Here is a 24,349-nt window from a genome sequence, read left to right on the forward strand (position 1 = left end):
GCATCAGGACTCGGGGCGGTTTAGAAAGAGAGGCTGCATTCTATTATATATACGACCCAGATGCTACGCCACGTCCAAACGACAAAGCCGGCGGCACCTGGGAGAGATGGGAACGGGATTCTTACCACCCGGGCCTACTGGCTCCACATCTCGAGCTAAGAAGCCAGATGGGCAATAAAACGAGAACCATACAAAGTTCCACGAAGTAAGTGGAGCCCGCTAGCAAGGAACCCACAGGGACAGCCACCCGTGACCACGGCTAGGAGAGCACCCGTCTCTTTCCCTGTACCTGCTGTCCCAGCAGCGTCATCCAACGGAAGGATAAAACCAGAAAACAGAAAGTCCTCCTAAATTTCTCCCTCCGCACAACCCCCCACCCCATTCTGTGGTCTCCGCTCGGAAGCCTCTGCTGAAGTTCGCGGCCTCGCTCTTGGCCGCCTACACTGTTACCTAGACTCCTCTGACCGTGCGCACAGGCTTGTACTCTCAAATGTACAGTTATGCCGATAGCCAAAGCAGGAAGAATTTTACCTGTTGACAATAAATTACCCTCTACCCCTTTCCTGGGAATCCAGCAGTTGATTCAGTAGGACGTGGCGAGCCCCTTGGGACAGAAGTCTGTCCAGCCCTCTTCCCACCCTAACGGCTACTGCAATGGATCCGAGCCGGATTTCCTATGAACGAAGTGTTCCAGGGCTTAAAACAGAAGTCCTAACAAATGTCCACCTTCCAAGATGCAGATGGCTTTTCAGATACACAATAACTGTACTCTTTTTCACAAATACATTACATCACTTCTGCTACTGGGTTTATCAAAAAGTTTAATGATTGTTTTTCTTGCTCCTCTGATGGGGCTCTAAGCTTTAAGCTCAAAGACAGAACATGTCTTATGTATTTCTGTACGGCCAATGGCACAAAGTAAGCTCACAAGAAAAGTTAATGCAACATGGCAAGTGTGGGCCCTGACAACACCAGGTCACGGTCAAAAGAAAGGTGAAGTGCACACACCAGCAGGATGTACTCAGGCATAAAGTGTAGACCGTATGATAGAAAGAGCTCTACGGAGAGTTAAAATGTACATTTCTGACGTACAGAATAGCAATACTGTACTATAAAATTATGCACGTCATAATATTTAATCACAAATTCTCACACTTATGAAACAACACATTTTAAAAGTGGAGGGTAACTTTTTGTTCCATTTCCTGAAAGTTCTAAATTGTAAGGAAGTTACTTCACTTTTATCACTTAAAACTCTGAAGGAAAAAAGCATCATTTTAACATTAGGTTTTTCAGAAAGTTCTTAGCCTCCTCTCAATAAATTATAGGGGCTAGACCAACAAACAGGATAAATCAGTAACATCAATAAAAACTCTGAAAACTGATGGAAATACTGAGGCTATTTCACCTTTATTTTGAAAATATTTTATTTTGAAAATATTAAAGTATTTTGAGAATATTTTTGTTTTGAAAATATAGGGGATAAGTGGACATAATTTTTTTAACTGTGATAATTCACTTAACAAGCAGAGGGAACAATATAAAGAACAATACTAAAGAATTAGTAAAGCCGAAGATTCTATAGACTCACTGTGCAGTCTTTCTTAAATTTATAAAATCCATTTTAAAAATGAAATGAGGGAGTGATGTCTTGGGAGTTATGAAGTTACTCAATAAACTTATTTTTGAATGAAAGAAAAAAACTCACTACAGATTACATACATATGGCAATCCATCAATCAATGGTTCAGCTAGACTGAGGGCAGAGGGCTACACCCAAGGGCTCGACAATTTCTCAAATTTAAGAGAGCAGCCAAAATGAACTCTTCTGAAAACTACCAGTGGGTCACGAAATTAATTCACAAACCTGCATCTTTCAGTTACACACTGCAGTTTCATTTGCACGACAAACCTGTCCCTCTTCTACAGAAAACTGGCACCCGAATTGCTAAAGAGAACTCAGACATCCAGAGACTGACCAAATTCACACCACATCCGCCCACCCACTGCCAAGGTCCCGGGTGATGGGAATGGCACTACCAGCTCACAAGCACCGTGACCCGCAATGACCAGAAAGCATAGGGAGAGAGCTACACGTTACTATAAACACCTATAGTTAAGAGGAGTTCAGAGGTTTTTATTCACTAAGTAGTTTCACAGAGAATTGACAGGAAGAACCGAACACCTAACCTGCAGTCGGCTGTTTTACCCAGAAGTCAGGCCGTAAAGAAGGTCTCTTCCTGCTGATCTAGCAAAGGAATATATCCCTTGAAATAAATGCAAAAAATAACAACAGAGAACAGACAAGATGCAAATGTCTATGCTGGGCACGGCACATGTAAATCTGAACTAAACACAGTCCCTGCCTTGATGGAGTTTACAGACTAAATACATTTGTTAATGTTTTTATTTTACTACTCTTTCACTCACCACAAAAATAAAACATTTTCATTCAAAGACTAACAGTAAATATAAAAATATCATTATTGGCAAGAAAGCTTCAAGTATCGCCATATGTACGTAAAACAATCTTAGGTCTATTTGTGGGTATGCGCGTATCCGTGCGTGCCTATTTGAATTGTCATACTTACACAGAGCACACGTGTACATCACAACACACCAAGCTCAGGGCTGAGCATCTTTATCCTACAAGTCTGTGCAAAGGCTAAGTCTTTAGAGGTGTCATGCCTTCAAGTCAACGAAAACCTCAGGTTTCACCTTTTCCTTATACACACACACAAGCACAGTAAACTTATGGAAACATAGACGCTCCAAATAGTGGTTACATATTGCTGGGGAAGAAAGGAAGGCAGATTTGAAGTATTTTGTCTCCTGAGGGAAAATAAACAAAAAAAGCAAAGCAACCTAGGTAGTAGATAGTGCTTTTATAAAAATTTTCTTAAAAGACTACGATGTAGATGGCATCCCTGGTGGCGCAGTGGTTAAGAATCCGCCTGCCAATGCAGGGGACACGGGTTCAAGCCCTGGTCCGGGAAGATCCCACATGCCGCGGAGCAACTAAGCCCATGCGCCACAACTACTGAGCCCGTGAGCCACAGCTACTGAGCCCGCATGCCACAACTACTGAGCCCAGGCGCCTAGAGCCTGTGCTCCGCAACAAGAGAAGCCACCGCAAGGAGAAGCCCGCGCACCGCAACCAAGAGTAGCCCTCACTTGCTGCAACCGGAGAAAGCCCGCGCGCGGCAACAAAGACCCAACTCAGCCCAAAATAAATAAATTAATTAAAAGTAATAAAAATTTTAAAAAATTAAAATAAAAAGACTACGATGTAAAAATAAATAAAAGCTTGGCCACATCCGAAAGGAGAAAGCAGTACAATAACTGGGTATGGGCCAGAGCCCAGGAGAGCTTCCTAAGGACGGAGACATGGCACCTCACTCTGTGTGGGAAACAGGGCGGGACCCAGGGGGTAGGAAGAGCAACACTGCAGGGAGGGCAGCTCTCCCTCCAGGAGGGGAAGGGACAGGAGCACAGGCAGCTCTGAGCCCAGATGGGCCACTGGAGGAGGAGGGGCACGCGGAGCGGACAGGGCGCGCTGCGGTGGAAACAGGAAACCCAGCCGTGGAGTGAAGAGACCGGTAAGCGCAGGCAGAGGGGCAGCTGGGCCGGAGGTTCGGAGGTTACAGATTTCAGTGAAAATGCCTGAAAAGGCTCCACGAGCCTCCACGCAGCTTCCTCTGAAAAAGGAACGATTTCCTCTCCTGCAATAAGGGGAGATAAACCCCGTAACGAAGTGCTCTGAAAACTCTTCTGGAAACCGAAGCATTCAGTCCGACCCATGCGTGGAAATCGCGCCCATGGTTCAGCGATACCCGTGTTTAGAGAGCGGCTGTGTGTGCAGGCGTAAAAAAGATATATCTGAACGGTCGAATTTCTGATCTAAAGGTTTTTAGCACTTTACATGTAACTATATATTAAGCTGAAATGGTGAGGATGGCTGGCCATTAAAGAGAAAGTAAGGAGAATGAATGCACTTGTTTATCTCCTTTCTTAAATTCTCTAAAATAAGTGCCTCAGGTGAAATGAGTATTATCTCACTTAGTATTTCCAAGCTAGCAAAATACCCAGCATCTAAGTAGATAGCAAATGAAAGAAAGGCAGAAATTACCTGATGTTCCTGTCCACCGTGTAAAGCTCAACTAATCGTACCTAATTAAATGGGCAAGTCTACACTTTAAAAATTCCGTTTTATCAGAACCACAGCTCTCTCCTGAATCACAATATAATTTTAAAGGGCATACTGTTTGTCATACTGTTCCTGTTAAAACAGTAACACCAGGGGAATTAGAACAGTGCTGTCATCATTCCTTCCTAAAGAAAGTTTAAAGCAGCTAAAACATTGAGAGAACAAAACGTAAATTACCAAAACAGTGAATGGAGCGAGAACGCTGCCCGCGGCTGACATTTCTGTGCGCCGACCACGTGCGCCCTGCTCTACCTCCTTCACACCGAGCCCTGCATCTCAGCCTCACGCCAGCCGGAAACACTGCACCCTGTGATCACTGTGTCCCCACTTTACAGGTAATAAAAAGGAGGCACAGAGGTGGATCAGAAGAGTACTATATTTACCTGGTGAAATTACTGGAATCATAGACTCGGAAGTCACCGGCACGCAAACATAATAAGGAAAATGAATACTCATCTCTTGGTCATAAAACAAAATTCTGAAAGTCTTTGATATTCCAACTGCACTGTTGTTCTCCAGGCTCAAGCACAGACTCATTCCCCCTAAGAGGTAATGACAACAGGTCCCAAAGAAGAGGGGTGGTATTACTAAGTTATTGCAGATTTATATACACTCCAAATACAAGTGTTCTTTAATTTTCAAAACCGTGCTTACGCCAACTGCTCAGAGCAGAGACAAGTCTGTTCAAGGATCACAGAGGAAAATCCTCCCACTACCCTTCAACACAAGCTTGACCAAATACTAGGAATCTGACTGAGGGTATCTGCACTTAGTCTCTGAATTTTTGGTCACAGGAAATCATGATCTACCAAATACCCATAGATTCTTCATTGCTTAGGAACACTGCCACCTCATTGTAATTAGTCCAAAACAAACAATTACTACAATCAACTCTTGCTGCAAACTCCTAAATGCATTCAATTTAGGATTATCCAAGTCATGGCTTTGCATGATGCGCAGGGCTCATATTCACTGCCTAAACTGACTTTAAAAAGAGAAAGCAAATATGTTTAAAACACTGCAATCTACCTTCCATTTAAATGAATAATAAATAATAATTGTCAGGAAGCCGGCACAATGTGGGCAGAAGTGCTGGTGGGTTTCAGGGGCCGCCGCCACCCCAGGGAGAGATGCAGTCCTCGCGCCTGCACGCACACAGCATCATTTTCTACAGAGGCATGAAGAAGGCTGGGAAATGCTGCTGTGTGGGGGGCAGCTATAGGGCTGCAGAGTCACCAGGTCTGGGCACAAGTCCAGATCCCGAGTTGAGCAGTGACACAAGCCTCAGCACCTCATATCTAAACCAGGGGTGATGAAAGATCTACCTGCAAGACGGCTGCAAGGAGGAATTAAATCAATGCACACAGAGCACGGATTCGAGTGTGTGGGATGGACGAAGGGCTTGTTACACGTTTGCTATTGCCTCGTCTTCGACACGGCCCAAACCATGTTTCAGAGGGAAAGGACAAAGTAAGAGAAAGCTGACGCTGACTGCCACTGCACTGCTAAAATACACGTCAGTAATATTCATCAGAGATTGCCAACCCTGACAGGTGCACACCCGTTAAACGGATAGCTTTTAATTGCTCCTGAAAGAGGACAAATAGTCTTAAGTTATTTACATCATGATTCCTCCAAGGATAAATATGTTAAGGGCATTGGCCCCTGGTGCGAATTTTCTCATTACCACGTATGTCTGGGTTATTTACTGCTCTTCTCTATTGCATGTATATTCTCTGAAGCCCTACATGGATATTGACAGCCAAGAGCCATCCTGCATCAGATCCACCCATATCTTCTAAAATCCATCCGTGATGGCCCCGTTCCTCCATCTGCCCAAGTTCAAGCACTGTCACCTCAGATGACTGCAATTCTCTCCTAACAGATTTCCTTGCCCATCCACTCAACCTAATCCACCCTTTGAGGGGATGTGTGGGGCTGGGAGGCATCTGGTCACATCATTTTCCTGCTTGAAAACTGGCCGCCTACCTACAGACTAAAAGAGACTTAAAAACGATAAACAACCAATAAACAACCTGTACCAAAAAAAATTTGAGACAAAGAAATTTGATTATTTTCATGATATGAAAATTATTTCTTAAGGTTTGATGATAATATTGGGGTTAAGTGTTTTTTTTTAAGTCTATCTTTCAAAGATAAAAACACATATCAAAACACTGATGGCTGAATTGATATGTCTGGATTTACTTCAAAATAATCCACCGGAGGTGGAGGAAGAGATGAAACATCATTTCTTGTCAGTCGACAACGTGGCAAGGTGAGTCCACAGGGGCCCGTTTTACTACTGTCGCTAATACTGTGAACATCTGTAATTTTCCAGAATAGAATGTAATTGAGGAGGAAAAGCACTTATTTCCAGTCGTCTAAAGAATCGAGGATGACTTTTTCAACAACACATTCACACGCAAGTGTGACTGTGCCCTGCCCCTTCTCCTGACTCCACACACCCCAGGCCATGCGCTCTAAGCTGGCCGCACTGTTCAACACGTGATGCCAGGCCCCTCCCACTCTGTCCCTGTACACACAGTGCCTCCTGCCAAGAAAGTCCCGCGAGACCACCAGACACGCTAGGAGATCCAGGGCAAAGGGCCCCTTCTCCGAGACCCTCCCCTGCACCCCTCCTGTACAAACCTATGGTCTCAGCTATTCTGGTGGGTTAGTTTTCATTGTTGTTGCTTTCCTTTTTTCTATTTCTACCTCCCTCAAAAGATTATAGCCACCCTAAGGGCAGAAGCTGTATTTTATTTATTTCATTAAAGATTCCCTATAATATGCATGGAAAGTAGTAATTACTGAGTGAGTGCCTTGAAAAACAGGAAGGAAAGTCAGCAGAACAACCGTCATTCACAGCAAACATTAACAAAACAATATGTCTAGTAAATCAGAGCTTAAGTATCCGTAACACACCAATATTTATCTACTGAATGTTTATCACATTGCTTAGAAAATTAGTTGCCATTTTTTCAAGGAGTACGTTACAGATCTTAAAAGGAACATCAATATGATTTAAAGAAGAAACTTTCCTTTGGAAAGACTCTACACTATTTCTCATTTCATAAACGTCAAAATACTCCATAATGGGAAATGCTACCTCCAACCACACTTGAGTAACATAGAGATGCTGATGTGAACTTATCAGCCAAGGACTGAAACAGCTGAAATGCTTCACATTTCTAAATTATGCAATAAAAGTTAATGCAAAATTAAGGCAGTGCTGACTTGACAAGGTGCCCCTAGTACTTCTTTGATACTTTAAGGACATCATCTCGCCACTGCATTACACATTGTGCAAAGACAGAGGAAACACCTACTAGTATAAAACTTCATTGGCTTCATGTCTTTCGTATCTCACAGTTTCACACATTAACCTGTAAAACAAAAAATAAAGACACGAGTTCATCGTTTGTCATGAAAAAACATACTAATAGTTTAAAAACGTAAATGAGACATTATGTAGAAAATTAACATTCCTTTTATGAATTGTCACAATCATTCATTGGCCTCAAGATAAATATTTGTGGTGCCTAGGTTAACAAAATAAAATGAAATCTGGTAAAGAGATGCTAGAAAAGAAACATTTTGTTAGATGTCAGCTTCACCTAGTTTATTTCATAGGGAACAAAATTGTATGTGTTTTATACTTTGTAAATGACATGCGGACAAATTAATGTTCTCCAAGGTAAACAGAAAATGAGAAAGGAAAACCTATTAACTTAAAAAGTGATAACATAATTCACAGTTTAACATTAATGTTACTTAAGAGTATGGAATTTCAGACAAAAGTAGGCTTTTATTAAAGTGCGTATTTTTATGACTAAGGACTAAATGAACGCTTTACAACTTAAAGATTTATTTACTTCAAATGATTCATCCCTGAGGAAAATAAACTATGAAAATTATAGAAAACATGAATAAATGTTTAAATATTCAAAATTACCTCAAGAGCAGCATCTTCAAAAAGCATCTTATTATATTAAGCCCATGTAAAATTTCCCAAAAGTTACAGAAATGCAAGAGAAAAGGATTATTTCTTCTTAAGAAGGAACTAGGAAATAGAAAAGGCTGGCTGTAAAAGTGACTGTTTCGGGCTTCCCTGGTGGCACAGTGGTTGAGAGTCCGCCTGCCGATGCAGGGGACACGGGTTCGTGCCCCGGTCCGGGAAGATCCCACGTGCCGCGGAGCGGCTGACACCGTGCACCGTGAGCCATGGCCGCTGAGCCTGCGCATCCAGAGCCTGTGCTCCGCAACGGGAGAGGCCACAGCAGTGAGAGGCCCACGTACCGCAAAAAAAAAAAAAAAAAAAAGTGACTGTTTCAACAGCAGTGCCATTTTGGTCAGCGGGGCTACCAGTCCCATCTGTGAAAACACTGGGATCAACACATATCCATCTTTCCGCTGTTTGCACGCTCTTGATTTTTCACTTGAAAACGAGCCTCCTGGGTTCTCTTTTGCCTTGAAGCAGCACCCTGCTTCAAAGGCCCCCTCAGCCTCTCAATCCCTTACCCGAAACTTTCACTTAACTCCAGAAGGTAGCATCGAACCTTGAATACACATCATTAAACAAAGTTTTAATAGACTGCATCGTACCAATTCTTCCTAGGAAAGGATGAGAGACACAAGTAATGGGTCTAAAAATACCAGGTGTTTAAATTATGTAACAGGCTCTGCCCTGTTTCCTGTTACACCCTTTTCACTGGATCCTGGTCCTTCTACGGTTGACCCTGTACTCCTGACTCCTGCAGGCTCACCCCTCCCACATCATCATCCATTTCCCCTCTCTCCTAAATTGCTTCCTTAATACACAAACACACCTTATGGGGACCGCCCACTGTGTGGGGAAGGAGACATGCTTGGTCCCATATCCCCCTCCAGCTACTAACCGCTTTTCCCGCAACAGAAATTCTCCTTTTAGAGCTGTCTACGGGAATACACTGTCTCCATTCTCTCGCCCTCCTCCCTCTCCTCCATCACTGGGTCCCTGAAACTCAACAAAAAGGGGGGTCAGGGGGAGCTGCTGGCAGCCTAGTGGGTAGGACTCCGCGCTTCCACGGACAGGGCCCGGGTTCAAACGCTGGTTGGGGAACTGACCTCCCACAAGCCGTGCGGCCAAAAAACAAAAACAACTCTGAGAGTTGTCAGCTTCCTCTGTGTTATCTAAATCTTTTCTGACCTTGTATTAATGCCACTTCTCAGCAACACGCGATGACTCCCTTTTCCTTACAGCATTTTCTGCTCTAAGCCTCCTGGTTTTCCTCTAATTCGTCATTTTTTCAGTCTCCTTTGGACTCTCTGCCCCTCTCACTCCTCTACCTGACTCGAAATGCATCGCCTCCAGGGGCTGTCCGCCCTCTTCTCCTCTGCACCATGTAACCTCATCCAGTCTGTGATTTTTTTTTTTTTTTTTTTTTTTTTTTGCGGTACACGGGCCTCTCACTGTTGTGGCCTCTCCCGTTGCGGAGCACAGGCTCCGGACGCGCAGGCTCAGCGGCCACGGCTCACGGGCCCAGCCGCTCCGCGGCATGTGGGATCTTCCCGGACCGGGGCACGAACCTGTGTCCCCTGCATCGGCAGGCGGACTCTCAACCACTGCGCCACCAGGGAAGCCCCAGTTTGTGATTTTTAATGTAATCCGTAAGCTGATGCTCCAAAGCCATGCCCCACACCTCACCTCTCACCGTGACACCACGCATCCAAATGCCTACTCGGTGGAATAGCCGCTCCATGTTCAAAACGTCCAACAGATCTTAAATTCCTTCCCCCAAATTCTGCTCTCCCACAGTCAGAACCCAATCGTCTAGGCCAAAACCTTGGAGTCGCCATCCTTGACTCTCCTCCCTCTCCTTCAAATCCCATCTTTCCGCCACGTCCTTTTTCCAAAATCCACCCTCCCAGGCAGACCACGTTCACCACCTGCCGGTGAAAACCCAGTCTCAGCCACCATCCCACTGTCATCTCCTACCAGGACCACACAGGTAGATTCTTAGTCTGTTCTGCACACCTGTTGTCCATTCTCCAGACATGATGTCACATCACCTCGCACCTGCTCTTTTTAAAATTTATCTATTTATCTATCTATTTATGTTGGCTGAATAGGGTCTTAGTCACAGCACGCGGGATCTTTCTTCCTTGCGGTGTGCAGGCGTCTACCTCACACCTGCTCTTAATCTCCACTGCCTTTACAAGAAAATCCAAACTCCTATCCTTGAATACGTAGCCCTGCACTGTTGACTACACTTAGCATCCTATAGTTACTCTCCCACGGCCCCTGCCTGTTCCCACCGTGGAGCATCAGGAGCCCATCGGCACTGCAGGGCTCTCCGCACAGCTGAGCCAACCCAAGTGTTCCCTCCTTTCAGCCACAAAGTCAAAGCAGCCGAGCGTCCATTCTTACCATGCCCGACATGCTAACATCTAAATCCTGTCTGCCTCACTAGGAACGGCAGGAGTTTGGTCTAGTTCACTGCTGTTTCTTCATGGCCTGCCTGGATGTCTAGCAGGTAGTAGGACTGCAGTGGATAACTGCTGACTGCATAAAACAACTAACCTAGCGCCACGAGAAAATCATGATAAAATCGTCTATAGGACAATGTTCTAAATAAATGGAAACAGTATCAAAATGCTTTTTTTTTCTTTAAACATCGTTAAGGAATGTTTCATCAAAAGCATACTGATCTTCCCTGAATTCCTAAAGAATATACTAGCCAGATTTTAGTTGTTCCTTAATGTCTAAAACTGCCTGTATAATAATAATTACGCTCATCCATAATGCTAAAGAATATACATGTATACAAACTCACATACATATAACCATATATACTTTATACTATATATAGGTAGTGTACATATATATACATGTATACACACATACATATAACCATATGTGTTATACTATATATGTAGTATGTATACATGTATACACACATATAACCAGATATGTTATACTATAAATATGTAGTGTGTATATATATGTACACACGCATAACCATATGTTATACTATATATATGTAGTGTGTATGTATATGTACACACACAACCATATATAAGTTATACTATATACACATATGTAGTATATATATGTATACACACATATAACTATATGTTATATTATATATGTAGTGTGTATATATGTATACACATATGTTATACTATATATACATATGTAGTGTGTATATATACATATACACACATATAACCATATATGTTATACTGTATATGTAGTGTGTGTATATATACACACCATATATATACTATATATGTATAGTGTGTATATATGTATACACACATATAACCATATATATGTTATACTATATATATGTAGTATGTATAGTGTGTATATATGTATACACACATATAACCATATATATGTCATACTATATATATGTAGTGTGTATATATATGTCTGTACACACACATAACCATACATATGTTATACTATATATATGTAGTATGTATACATGTACACACACACACACATATAACTCAGCAGGCTCTTGCTTCCCGCACTGAGCAGCCCCAGTCACTCTGCTCTTTACAGATTCTTGGCCTCCACTCCCACTGGAGCTCCCTCCTCCCCTCTGGCAAATATGCTGCTTCTGACCCACCTGTATGAAGGGAGTAAACCTTAGAAAAATAATGCTGTTTGGAAAAGACGTACAGTATGTCAGTGAGGACCTGGAAACCTTTCCATTGTATAGAGTGTGTGACCTTACAGCAACACAGCCAATTAACTGCACGTCACCAACTGCTCAGGATCAACGCACTGCTTGCATACGGACAGCCCCACGGTGCACAAAGTGAGGTTCCCAAAGAGGAAAGCCTCCCCTCCTTCCTAGGAGACCAGTGTTCCACTGCCCAGCACTCAATAAACAGACCTGGAAAACCTTGAGTAAGAGCTTTTTTTTTTTTTGCTAAAATTGGAAAACTGTATTATGTGGAAGTCTTAACTCTTCTCTATTAATCCCAAGGGTAAAATTTTATTTATAAAATTCAAAGGAAATAACTTCTCTAAATTAAGACGTACTTTTCCCAGAAAGGGTAGTTATAACAAAGCACTTTATCCAAGTCATCGAGTTTATCTGTGCTTCTTTTCTTGCTATTATTCATTCTGCTATCCTGATCTTCTTCTAAAAAAGGACTCGAGTTAGTTGATGTCTTGCATAAATATGAGAAACAAACGACTTTTTGACACAAGCAGAACAAGAGACACATCTTAAAGGTGACTCCTTGTAAGTTCATGCCAACAAAGCTGAATAGTCTCCAAAATAGACTTCTTTAAGTCTAAGTCTGCTAAGCTATACTGTTGAAGTTATCAGTTGTTTCTAACCAAAATTTACTTTTGAAATAGCAGAAAATGGTTAGTGGGTGTATGGGGCTTTATTGTATTACTTCTACTTTCGTAATCTTAAAAATTTTCATAAGATGTATTAAAATTTTCCTTTTTCTATTGCACCAAATTACTATTACCTAAGTAATTTTATAACTACATATACTACAGACACACATCATATAATCGATATATCTGAATATTATTGAAATATTATCCATGTGTAGTCATATGCATATGGCAATGTGACATTTATATTTTCATATTAATTAATTCATTTGCATTTGCAGGTTAACTGCATTCAATTAAACAGACAATTGGCACTATAATTTTTTCCTAGGATAGCTGTCATCAAAAAACATAAAATGAAAGTTACATACTTTAGAAATTATCCTTGCTTTAATTTGAGCCATCTTCCAAATTCCCAATGGTTTTGCCCTTTCTAATAAAACTTTAATTTAAATCATTTTCATTACAAATTCAATTTTAGAAGTATTCAATCCTCTTGACACTTTTTTCAATTAACAACTAAATATGAAATTGACATGCTCACAAATTAACTAGTGTTTAAAGAGTAAAGGGGAAATACACAGAAAACGTATTCCTTTCATAATTAAAAACTGCTGGTATCAAAAGTAGCTGGAGACAACAAAACTTTCCCATAACGTCCTAGTTGGCGTTTATATGTAATGCATCTTCCTAAGGTCCTTTATTTTCTATTTTCTATTCCAGTTAATCACTGGATTATACGAGATGTTTCTGATCTTTTAGTGTAAGCCCAGATAACCATAAATAAGGTTGCTGTATCACTGTACAAGAGAAGTGGTAAGATTTGTATATGAATGGACTATATAAAAAACAACTATGGTATAAACTGAGTTTCTCAGAAAAGGGCAGTCAACTTAATGCAATAAATATGTTATATATAAAGACCTAGAACATACTAAAACAGTGAACTGAATCATTCCTGGAACAGTTAAACACATTCTGGCTTCTTATGTAGCTGAGTGCTAGGAAGTAGATTTTTATTTGCCAGGATGGCAAATAATGCTCCTTCGGTGTAGTCACCAAGTGGTGTTTATTACTTCAGGTGGGGAGGGCAGGGAGAGGGACGGGAAGCAGAGAGGTGATCACTACGGCAGAAACGTCGGAAATTATTATATGGATGTAAAACTTACAAGGCCAGATGAGGCAGAGTTTTCACAAGTAAGTCATCTTTAATCCTACTTCTAAACAATAATAAATAATCACATAAAATCCAAGCATGCTACTGTTATTCATATTAAAATGACTTACCTAAGCTGATGCTCCCTCAGGTTGGATAAGGCTTCCATACCATGTAAATAGGAATACACTATTTCCAGATCCTGTTTGAAAAAAAGGACAGAAATTATTAAACTTGTCGGGAAAAGAGGCTTCTAAAATAAGGCATTATATTAACAGACCAAATTCAAAATAGCTTTTTTATAAATACAAGTTTTTTAGACATCAAAAATCACATTATTCAGAGAAATGCTGGACTGCACAAAATGTCATGCATCACAACTGCCTTTGGGATACATAGAAAGGCCATTAAAATATAAACTAAATTGGCTCAAATTTACAAAAATAAATTCCTCATAAATTGTTATCACCTATTTCCCAGCTTTTACATCAAAATATCAAATGTAAAGTTTTAATTTTAAAGTATAAATATTTACCAATTCCATCATTAAATGATTTTCTTAGTCAATATAAAATTAATGCATGTTATTTCATGCCTACACTTAAAAATGAGCATGAATTCAATTGTTTTCTACTCTTACCAAATGACATTTCTTATATGCAGAAATATTTAAATATTCTCTTTTAGAAAAAGAGACATGCCTTGCTTTTCCAGATCATATTACAATACATAGAAAAAAGATTCATAGTTATTCATGAACGTTTAGAACAGGTAAAAATTCAAAATCCTGTTTATATTCATTTATATGCAAGCCAGCAGGGAATTAGTATTTTTTTAAATTAAGGTATAGTTGATGTACAATATTATATAAGTTTTGGATTTACAAAGGTTAGTATTTTAAGACTCCAATGAGGGGGCATCCCTGGTGGCGCAGTGGTTAAGAATCTGCCTGCCAATGCAGGGGACATGGGTTCAAGTCCTGGTCTGGGAAGATCCCACATGCCACGGAGCAACGAAGCCCGTGCGCCACAACTACTGAGCCTGCGCTCTAGAACCCACGAGCCACAACTACCGAAGCCCACACGCCTAGAGCCTGTGCTCCGAAACAAGAGAAGCCACCGCAATGAGAAGCCCGCGCACCGCAAGGAAGAGTAGTCCCCGCCCGCCACAACTGGAGAAAGTCCATGAGCTGGAACAAAGACCCAATGCAGCCAAATATTAAAAAAAAACAAACTTAAAAAGAAAGAGTCCAGTGAATATCTAGCAGTTTCTGATCTCAAGAATACAAATCTACATTTACTCCTCCCCCAAATCTTAGCCAAAATGTAAAACAAATGTATTTTAAGAACTTTGTAAAATTACCCTTTTAAAATAATAGCTCCACTGAGAGATAATTCACACATCATTTTCTTTTCTTTTTTTCTTGCAGGGGGCCACAGCCGCACTGTGCACAGGACCCAATCCAGGAAGTGGGCATGACCCTCCCTGGCCCCTGGCTCCACCCGGGCTGCCCCCTCCTCCTAGAGATGAGCCGCTGTGAGTGGGCCCAGGGCTGCCGGACTTGCCAGAACTCAAGATTTATCAGTTGTGAATAATTCCGTGGTTTGTGTTTGTCAATCACCACCATAATTCCTGAACATTTTTACCACCCAAAAGACAACCCCGCACCCTTTAGCATTCACTCCCCATCCTCCCTTCCCCCAGCTCCTGGCAACTGTTAATCTGCTCTGTGTCTATGGATTTGCCTATTCTGGACATTTCGTGCAAATGGAATCTCACAAGGGAAACACACGACCTTTTGTGACTGCCTTCCTTCTCTTGGCCTAATAGCTTCAGGGTTCATCTAGGCTGCAGCAGGTAACGATACGTTCCTTTGTATCACCCAATAGTACTCCATTATAGAGAGATGCCACAGTTTGTTTATCCGCTCATCCACTGATGGACATTTGGGTTCTTCCTACTTTACGGCCGGTACGAATAATGCTCTTGTGAATTCTCATGCATACGTTTTTGTTTGCACACCTGTCTTCAGTCCTCATGGGTATATGTATACCTGCGAGTAGAACTGCTCATTCATATGGTAACTCTGTGTTTAGCTTTTCAAGGAACTGCGGAATTGTTTACCTAAGTGGCTACATCATTTATAATCCTATCAGCAAGGTCTAAGGACTCTAATTTCTCCACATACATCCTTGTCAACACTAACGTCTGTCTTTTTTATTTTAGCCTTCCCAGGTGTGTCTGAAGGTGTTGATTTGCATTTCACTAATGACCAAGGGTGCTGACCATTTTTCATGTGCTTATTGGTCATTCGTACATCTTTGGGTAAATACCTATTCAATTCTTTGTTCACTTTTCTTTTCCCCCAGGGGTTATTTATTCTTTCTTTTCTTAACATCTTTATTGGAGTATAATTGCTTTACAATGTTGTGTTAGTTTCTGCTGTATAACAAAGTGAATCAGCTGTATGTATACATATATCCCCATATTCCGTCCCTCTTGCGTCTCCCTACACCCTCCCTATCCCACACCTCTAGGTGGTCACAGAGCACCGAGCTGATTTCCCTGTGCTATGCGGCTGCTTCCCACTAGCTATCTATTTTACATTTGGTAGTGTGTATATGTCCATGACACTCTCTCACTTCGTCCCAGCTTACCCTTCCCCCTCCCCGTGTCCTCAAGTCCATTCTCTACGTCTGTGTCTTTATTCCTGTCCTGCCCCTAGGTTCTTCAGAATCTTTTTTGTTTTAGATTCCATATATATGTGTTAGCATACGGTATTTGTTTTTCTCCTTCTGACTTACTGCACTCTGTATAACAGACTCTAGGTCCATCCACCTCACTACAAATAACTCAATTTCATTTCTTTTTATGGCTGAGTAATATTCCATTGTATATATGTGCCACATCTTATTTATCCATTCATCCATCGATGGACACTTATGTTGCTTCCATGTCCTGGCTATTGTAAACAGGGCTGCAATGAACGCTATGGTACATGTCCCTTTTTGAATTATGGTTTTCTCCGGGTATATGCCCAGTAGTGGGATTGCTGGGTCATGTGGTAGCCCTATTTTTAGTTTTTTAAGGAACCTCCATACTGTTCTCCATAGTGGCTGCACCAATTTACATTCCCACCAACAGTGCAAGAGGGTTCCCTTTTCTCCACACCCTCTCCAGCATTTACTGTTTGTAGACTTTTGAATGATGGCCATTCTGACCGGTGTGAGGTGATACCTCACTGTAGTTTTGATTTGCATTTCTCTAATGGTTAGTGATGTTGAGCATTTTTTCACGTGTCTGTTGGCCATCTGTATGTCTTCTTTGGAGAAACGTATGTTTAGGTCTTCTGCCCATTTTTGGATTGGGTTGTTTGTTTTTCTGATATTGAGATGCTTGTATATTTTGGAGATTAATCCTTTGTCAGTTGCTGTTCATTTTTTAATTGGGTTATGTGTCTTTATTATTGCATTTTAAGAATTCTTTATGTACTCTGGATCGAAGACCCTTATCAGGTACATTATCAGTAAATATTTTCTCCCTTTCTGTGGTCAGTCATTTCACTTGGATGGTGCCCTTTGAAGCGCAAAGTTTTTAACTTTGATGAAGTCCAGTTTACCTATTTTTTCTTTTCTGCGTATGCTTTTAGAGTCACATTTAAGAAACCATGATCTAATCCAAGGTCACAATTCATTAATATTTGCTTCTAAGAGCTTCTTCTTCCACAGCTTCAGCTCTTACGTTTAAGTCTACAATCCATTTTTAATTACTTTCATATTCAGTAAGGTAAGGGTCCAAGTTCACTCTGTTGCGTGCAGATATCCAGTTATCCCATCACCCTTTGTTAAAGATACTATTGTTTCCCCAGTGAACTGTACTGGTGCCCTTGCTGGAAATCAACTGACCATAAATGCCAGTGTTCATTTCTGGACTCAGATCTATTCCACTGGTCTGTATGTCCATCCTCGTTCCACGACCACTGTCTCGCTTATGCAGCTTTGGAGCAAGTGTGAAATCAGAAACTGTGAGTGTTCCAACCTTATTCTACTTTTCTGGGTGCCCTGTGTTCACATCTGAATTTTAGAATCAGCTTGTACATCTCTGCAGAAAAGCCAGCTGGGGCTTTGATAAGGGTCGCACTGAGCCTGATGATCAGCTCAGGTGGCACAGCCACCGTAACAGTACCAAGTCTCCCAATCTATGACATGGGGTGTTCTTCCATTGAATTAGGTGTTCCTTAATTCCTTTCAACTATGTTCTCTACTTCTCAGTGTACAAGTCTTGCACTACTTTGGTTAGATTTAATCTTCTCTTTTGATTAAGAAAAAATTTCTGCAACCTTAGGGATACCTTTGAGAACAGTTCAAAGTATCTGTGCACTTAGATTTCATGTATCAAGGGCACAGGGAAGGGACAGTAGCTCACAGAATAACTAGGTAAGGAATTCAAAACCTTCCTAAGAGGATTCCAAGAAGGTTTTCAGCCTAAAATATAGTATTGTACACCTTAAAACAATATTATGATGTGTTAAGAGGAAAAAAAACCTCATTTATAATTCTCAATTGTCCCAATTTAAAATTTATTAATACTAGAAGTTTGAAGTGTCGCCCTCTAATGGTCAACTTTCAAATAAACTGATGGACTTTAATTTTATTCATCTGTAGTCTTGTTATTTCCCATAAGTCTTTTAAAAGCTATTTATAGATTGAAATCTAAGTCTAGACCTAAAAATGCAATACAAATAAGAAAGCTAAAACGAAACCTTCCCCGCCATCCAGTTACCAGAGTGCATTCCTAAAGCTAATAAATCCCTTAAATCCCTTCTTTAGACGCAGTTGTACCCCAGTCTTAATATTCTATTTGCAGGTAGGGAAAGCCAACAAAAATGTCCTAATTAATGAGTTTTCTTTAATACTTATAACAGAAAGTCCTTCTGAATAACGCTAAGGTTCACATTCTCTTTTAGGTATTACAAATATGTGCTACTTGCAGTCCTTACATAGTACAGAAGGCCACCCTCCCATTTCTGAAGAGCTTATAATCTGAATCTAACACGAAAAGTCTTACACTTTTTTCACTGAAATACCAATCAGCCCCTTACAAGCTGCCCAAGGCCCACAGTACTTCCATCTAAGCAAACAGACAAGACTATTATGTTCATTAACCTTCATCGGGCAAATATAATATTTACACTGACCAAAAATGTCTATTTAGGAAAGGAGTAGAAAGAAATAGGGGTTTTCGAAAGCTGGGGAAGGGAGAAGTCTGAAAGAAACCTGAAAGGAACAAGAATTTGGAAGATTCGAGTCAGAGTGGAGCAAAAGAACAGCCCTAACCCTTCAAAGACAACAGGCCTGGACGTAACAAGAGTGTCTCCTCCTTCAAACCAGCAAAGCAGAAGCCAAGTAAAAAAGCACGTTCCTTGATGCTGCGGCACTTCATTCATCTGTCGCTCTTTAACACTGTGCGGTTTCCTAGTTGGACGAGGGCACCTTCCTGGATAAGTTATGATGTCACGCCCATTACGAGTGTCAGCATTGCATCCATAAACTTAGCAACTTTGAGTATGAATGCATAACCTGCATGATTACACAGAATCTATCTATGAACAATAACTACTACCATTATTCCTTCATCTTAAGACAATATGCATAACTAAAACCTGCAGATTCAATACGACTGTTTATTAGTTCATAAAAACGTGCAGGACCACTGCGTGCCCTTACCAGTAAGGCGCTGACATAAGTGACAGGTCAGGAAGCTGTTTCAGGGCCTGTAATATGCACTGAGCCTGTGCGTTACACCATTACTGCAGGAGCAAATTTAAAATGCAGTTTGTCCTTCTGTCTGTGTGTAGCTGCATAAATAAAACACCTGCACCGCACAGAATCCTGATGTCTGGGGGCAGAGTAAGTTTAAACATGTGTCTGTCAAGCAATACAGAACCAAAGAATCTGGTGCAACTGTGTCGCGTATTTTAGATGTGTGGCCAGACCATGAGCTTCTTCAATGAACTCAACAATTACGTCCAGAGTTTCTCTATTACTCTTAGAAGAAGTCATCTCAGAGGAAACTTTTACCTGGCCTATGCCACGAGGAGCCTGGAAACTCGAGGCGCAGACGTCATTATTCTAACACGAAGCCTTCACGCTGAAGGCTGGTTCATCTAGCTGGAATTAGACGACTTTACAAATATATTCCACCTCAACCTGAGATCTCGTCTTTGTAACTAACAGAAGGAACAGTAAGAAACTGACATCTAGACAGCAGGCAACAAACAAGTCCATGCAATGTTTCACTTGGGACCAGCACAGGTTTAGGTAAGTAGGAAAGCTTAGGAAAAAGGCATGGGGAAATCTCTGTTCTCGGACTCCAAGGGATGAAAGACAACTGAGCAGAGATGAGCCGGGGAGATTGCAAACTACAGGAAGGCCGGCCCTGTAGCCACACTTCCCTGCAACACAGAGCCTGGTGGCCAAATAGCAGGTTTACCGGTGATGAGGGATTGCAGGTGACGTGAACGACACTGAAAGGCAAAAAGGAACACACGTTTTCTTCTTTCCTAGGGGCAAGGTGGACTGGGCGGTATTTTGAAATAGGCAAATATGGCCTTTTGAATCATCTTATCAATTTTTTTCTACCCTCTCCCCAGGTGTCCAGCGACCTCGCATCATGCCGTCGCTCTGGGCGCCCTGCCTTGGTCTAGAAGCTAAAGGGGGACGATGTGAACACGAACGTGAGTGATCCACAGGGCTTTGCCGCATCTTCCCCGGGGACCTGTCGGCCGGCATCTGCATTTCCACAGTCCAAACAAATCTCTAGGTGGTAGGAGATTTCAGAAATGAAATACACCGGGGGCGCGAGGAAGGAGACCCGGGGACAGAGGCTCTGCCAGGAGCTGCCTGACCCCTCCGAGCTCGCCCCTCACGCTTCCTCCACTTTCCACGTGGAGGTTTCAACCCTCATCCCCCCTTCGTGGTTGGCCTTTGTTAAAATAACCTAGGAGTTGGTAAGGAACGGCCTTCACCCAGCACGGGAACAAAAAGGCACAAGGGTGGGTGCTGAGGAGCCCTGCTGCTCTAACCAAGCTGGTATCTGCCACATGGGCAGCATCTCAGAGCAAGCTTCCTCGTAAGGGGAACAGGGAAATGCGTGTCCTTCAGGGACTTACACTCTTGGGTTCTTTTTTTTTTTCTCTCTACACAAATGAGACATTCAGAGTGAAGTTATGTTTCAACAAACTTGACTATAGGAAAAAAAAAAAATGCTGCAGCACTACGTCACCTAAAGCATCAAACTGTGTCATTTCTGTCCAGAAACCATGATGTGCAAACAACTTGCAAACCTCCCCACCGCACCTCCCAGGACAAATAAAACCCATTTGACTATTACTATTTTAAAGGGCACTCAAAAAATATAAGCTATTCCCCCCCCCCGCCCCCCGGCAAATTCTCTAGTCCTGGATACAAACAGGAACAGATTGCTTTAACCAGGAAGCAGCATTTTTCAGAACAATAGGCCTTTTCTAGAAAGGACATCCTTTTTTAAAAATAGATGTTATTTGAAGGCAAAGTCACAAAACCACTGTAGCCCAGCAGACAAGAACACTGACCAGCCAACTGGAATGCAGTTTTCCATGAAAAAGACTTTTTTTTTTTTTTTAGTCTCAAATGTAAACAATGTATCGAAACCCAAAAGCATCCTCTAAGTCATTTGGGAGAATGACTGTTCACAACCTAAAGGATCATCTTTGCCCAGAGTGTGTAAACACAACCCAGGCTCAACCGGAAGAAGTCAGGCAGAGCTCCTACATCTTGGGCACATTCTCTAGCACCTCCTTAGAGGCTCACTCAGGGTATAATCGGCTTCAGAGCAGACTTACAATTCACCGAAAACCAGGTTTTAATTTCCTTGCTTAGCAACACGGGGATTGGCTAACAACTTACGGTCTATTTTAACACGATCTTTGAAGCGCTGAAAGAGGAGACGCACCCTCCACCTCCCCCCCACCCTCCACAGACGCATATTTTGCGCTGTACTGTGAGAAAGAATATATCCTTTTCCTTTAAAGTGAGTTTTGTTTCACATTATGAAGCTACATATTTGAACTATAACCAGAAGCGAGGTGGTCAAAGGTACAACCTTCCAGTTACCAATTTTTTAAAACAAAAAACAAGTACGGTTGGTTCCTTTAAAAAGACTGTATCTCAGGCTTCCCTGGTGGCGCAGTGGTTGGGAGTCCACCTGCCGATGCAGGGGACACAGGTTCGTGCCCTGGTCCAGGAGGATCCCACATGCCGCGGAGCGGCTGGGCCCGTGAGCCATGGCCGCTGAGCCTGCGCGTCCGGAGCCTGTGCTCCGCGACGGGAGAGGCCACAGCAGTGAGAGGCCTGCGTACCGCAAAAAAAAAAAAAAAGACTGTATCTCAATCACATCAAAGAAGCTAAGGCCAAGACTGCGCTAGAGCTTGCGGCCTATGGAGGCCCACGCGGTGAGTGACCTGGGCGCCCTGCCTGCCCTGCCGGGACCAGGAAGCATGCTACTGCTCTCCCTCGTCAAGACAAGAAGGTACCGCAGCCTTGCTGACCAGGGACCACTAGCAAGGAATGAGAGTTAGTTCTGAACGATATTAACAAGGAGGTTAAAAGCTAGACTATCCAAGGCTCCTGTTCAAGGCCACAGTGCACGGGGGAGGGTCAGAAGGGGGAGAGGTCTGCACACTTTGCTATGTCTACCGACACGGGGGTAAGCTGAAAAGTTTTACCTGGGAGAGGCCACACTTCTTTACGCTGAAACACGTAAAAGCCATCCTCGGACAGATAGTGGAAAGAACATGAGCGCTGGTGTCAAATGGAGCAGAGCCCAGGCCGTCCTCCCCACTGCTGCCCGATTTGAGACCCTGCACGTGCTACCGAGACTCTGTCCGCACACCAGCATGACTCCACCTACTTGGCTGGGCTGTGTCACCAAAATGACATACAGTTTCATAACGACACACGGCACATACAGACCCTTGAAAAGTGGGGTAGCTGATTTCCTTACCTATGAGATCTGCAGACAGGCACACAGGAACGCCAAGAATTACAAAATTTTAAATATCCCTGAAATTTATATACATCAGATTTTGTATAAATCACTGCATCCTTTTCATATGTATCTCTATCCAAAAAAAAAAAAAAAAAGTCAAGTGAATTATTCATGAAACATGTCAAGGGCCCCTGGATGGCCTGCTGTATCAATCCAGCTTTTACATCCGGTGGGACCGGACAGGGGGTGCCAGCCGCCCGCAGAGCGCAGACCTGCTCGCACTTCTGAAGCTTGTCGCCGCCTGCCTCCAGGGCTCCCCTGGCTGGCTTCCCAGAGCCCCCCGTCACTGACCCTCGCACCCCTTCCATGCACGCGGCCAGCAGTGCGTGGTGCAGCCCAACACAAAGCCCCTCAAACCCCCTGCCTGCAGGGAACCCCCTCCTGAGCCGTCACAGCCTCCCGGGCTGCACACCTGCACGGGCACCCCACGTGCGCTCTGTGCAGCCGTTTTACCTTCCAGGGGGCACCTGTTATCTCCTCGGTCAGAGGACACCCCAAAGTCACTGCTTTCTTTCACACCTCTTTCTCATCTCTGCATCTAGCTACCAGCTGCGTTGCCAGGAAAGAGAAGGGTTGGTGGTGTGCGAGACCCTAGAGCGAACGCTAGCCCTGGGAGTAACGGGACGAAGGGAAGGCAGGGAAAGGTGTTCTCAGCCCCGGTACCCGGACAGACGGAGGCAAGCGTGCACACGGCCACCAGGCAGCAGAGCGGACCGGCGGTCCCTCTAGGCCTGGGTCTTACAAGGCGCGCCCACCGCTCGTGCACATGTAAGTAGGAGACTGGACCTTTACGGCATCCCTGAGGGTGGCTCAGAGACCACGACCGTCCTTTCTCCTCCGCTCCTAATGAAAGGGGACGGGGGACAGGAAACGGGCCCACCAACACTCCCATTAAAGTCACTTCATTTCTACCATCCCGAGCAGGGAGAAATCTTATTTTAAACCGGGCACCGCCCTCAACCCTACACACCCTGGGAAAGAACCAGAGCGTTTAAAACAAAGATGTCCAATCAGTACACTGCTGAGCTGTCTGGGGCCCTCTTGCCTCACACCCCAGGAAATTACATCACCACATAGTTCAGGGAAACGTAAGGAAAAATCCACGGTGGAGTGCACGACTTTCAGTAAAACTTTTTTTTTTTTTGACGTGTATCAGTTTATTAAATGTGACAAGTGTACCATCCTTGTAAAATTAATAATACGAAAAACTGTGTGGAGGACATACGAGAACTCTCTGTACTATCCTCTCAGTCTTTCTGTAAATCTAAAACTGTCCTAAAAATAAAGCTTTTTCTTTAAGTTTTTATTGGCGTATAGTTGATTTACAATGTTGTTTTAGTTTCTGCTGTACAGCAAAGTGATTCAGTAAAACTCTTAAGTTTGTTCTTAAACAGCAATTTCAACCCTAAATCATATGAAGGCTGTTTCTGAGCTTACTAATTTATACCCGAAAGGAAGCCAGTCCCCCAGAGCTTTGATTTCATTCAAATGCACATATCAAAACGCAGAAAAATAAAAATGTTAAAAAAACAAAAACCGCAGGAAA

The 24,349-nt window shown here is 42.7% G+C and overlaps 1 protein-coding gene across 4 annotated transcripts in view; it reads right to left on the reverse strand.

The window, feature by feature from the left end:
• RAPGEF2 (Rap guanine nucleotide exchange factor 2) overlaps positions 1 to 24,349 on the reverse strand; it is a 245,946-nt gene that overhangs the window by 150,911 nt on the left and 70,686 nt on the right. For all 4 annotated transcript variants that reach the window (XM_022582247.3, XM_089911326.1, XM_022582249.3 and 1 more), the window contains exons 2-3: positions 13,848 to 13,918; positions 7,540 to 7,596 (exon numbers count right to left, since the gene is read on the reverse strand). In XM_022582247.3, coding sequence (XP_022437955.2) covers positions 7,540 to 7,596; positions 13,848 to 13,918 — 128 coding nt within the window. The remainder of the gene's footprint in view (positions 1 to 7,539; positions 7,597 to 13,847; positions 13,919 to 24,349) is intronic.

Source organism: Delphinapterus leucas, chromosome 5 (genome assembly GCF_059928025.1).
Source record: "Delphinapterus leucas isolate spDelLeu-1000000601 "Yukka" chromosome 5, BTC_Dleu_Yukka2, whole genome shotgun sequence".
NCBI classification, from domain to species: domain Eukaryota; kingdom Metazoa; phylum Chordata; class Mammalia; order Artiodactyla; family Monodontidae; genus Delphinapterus; species Delphinapterus leucas.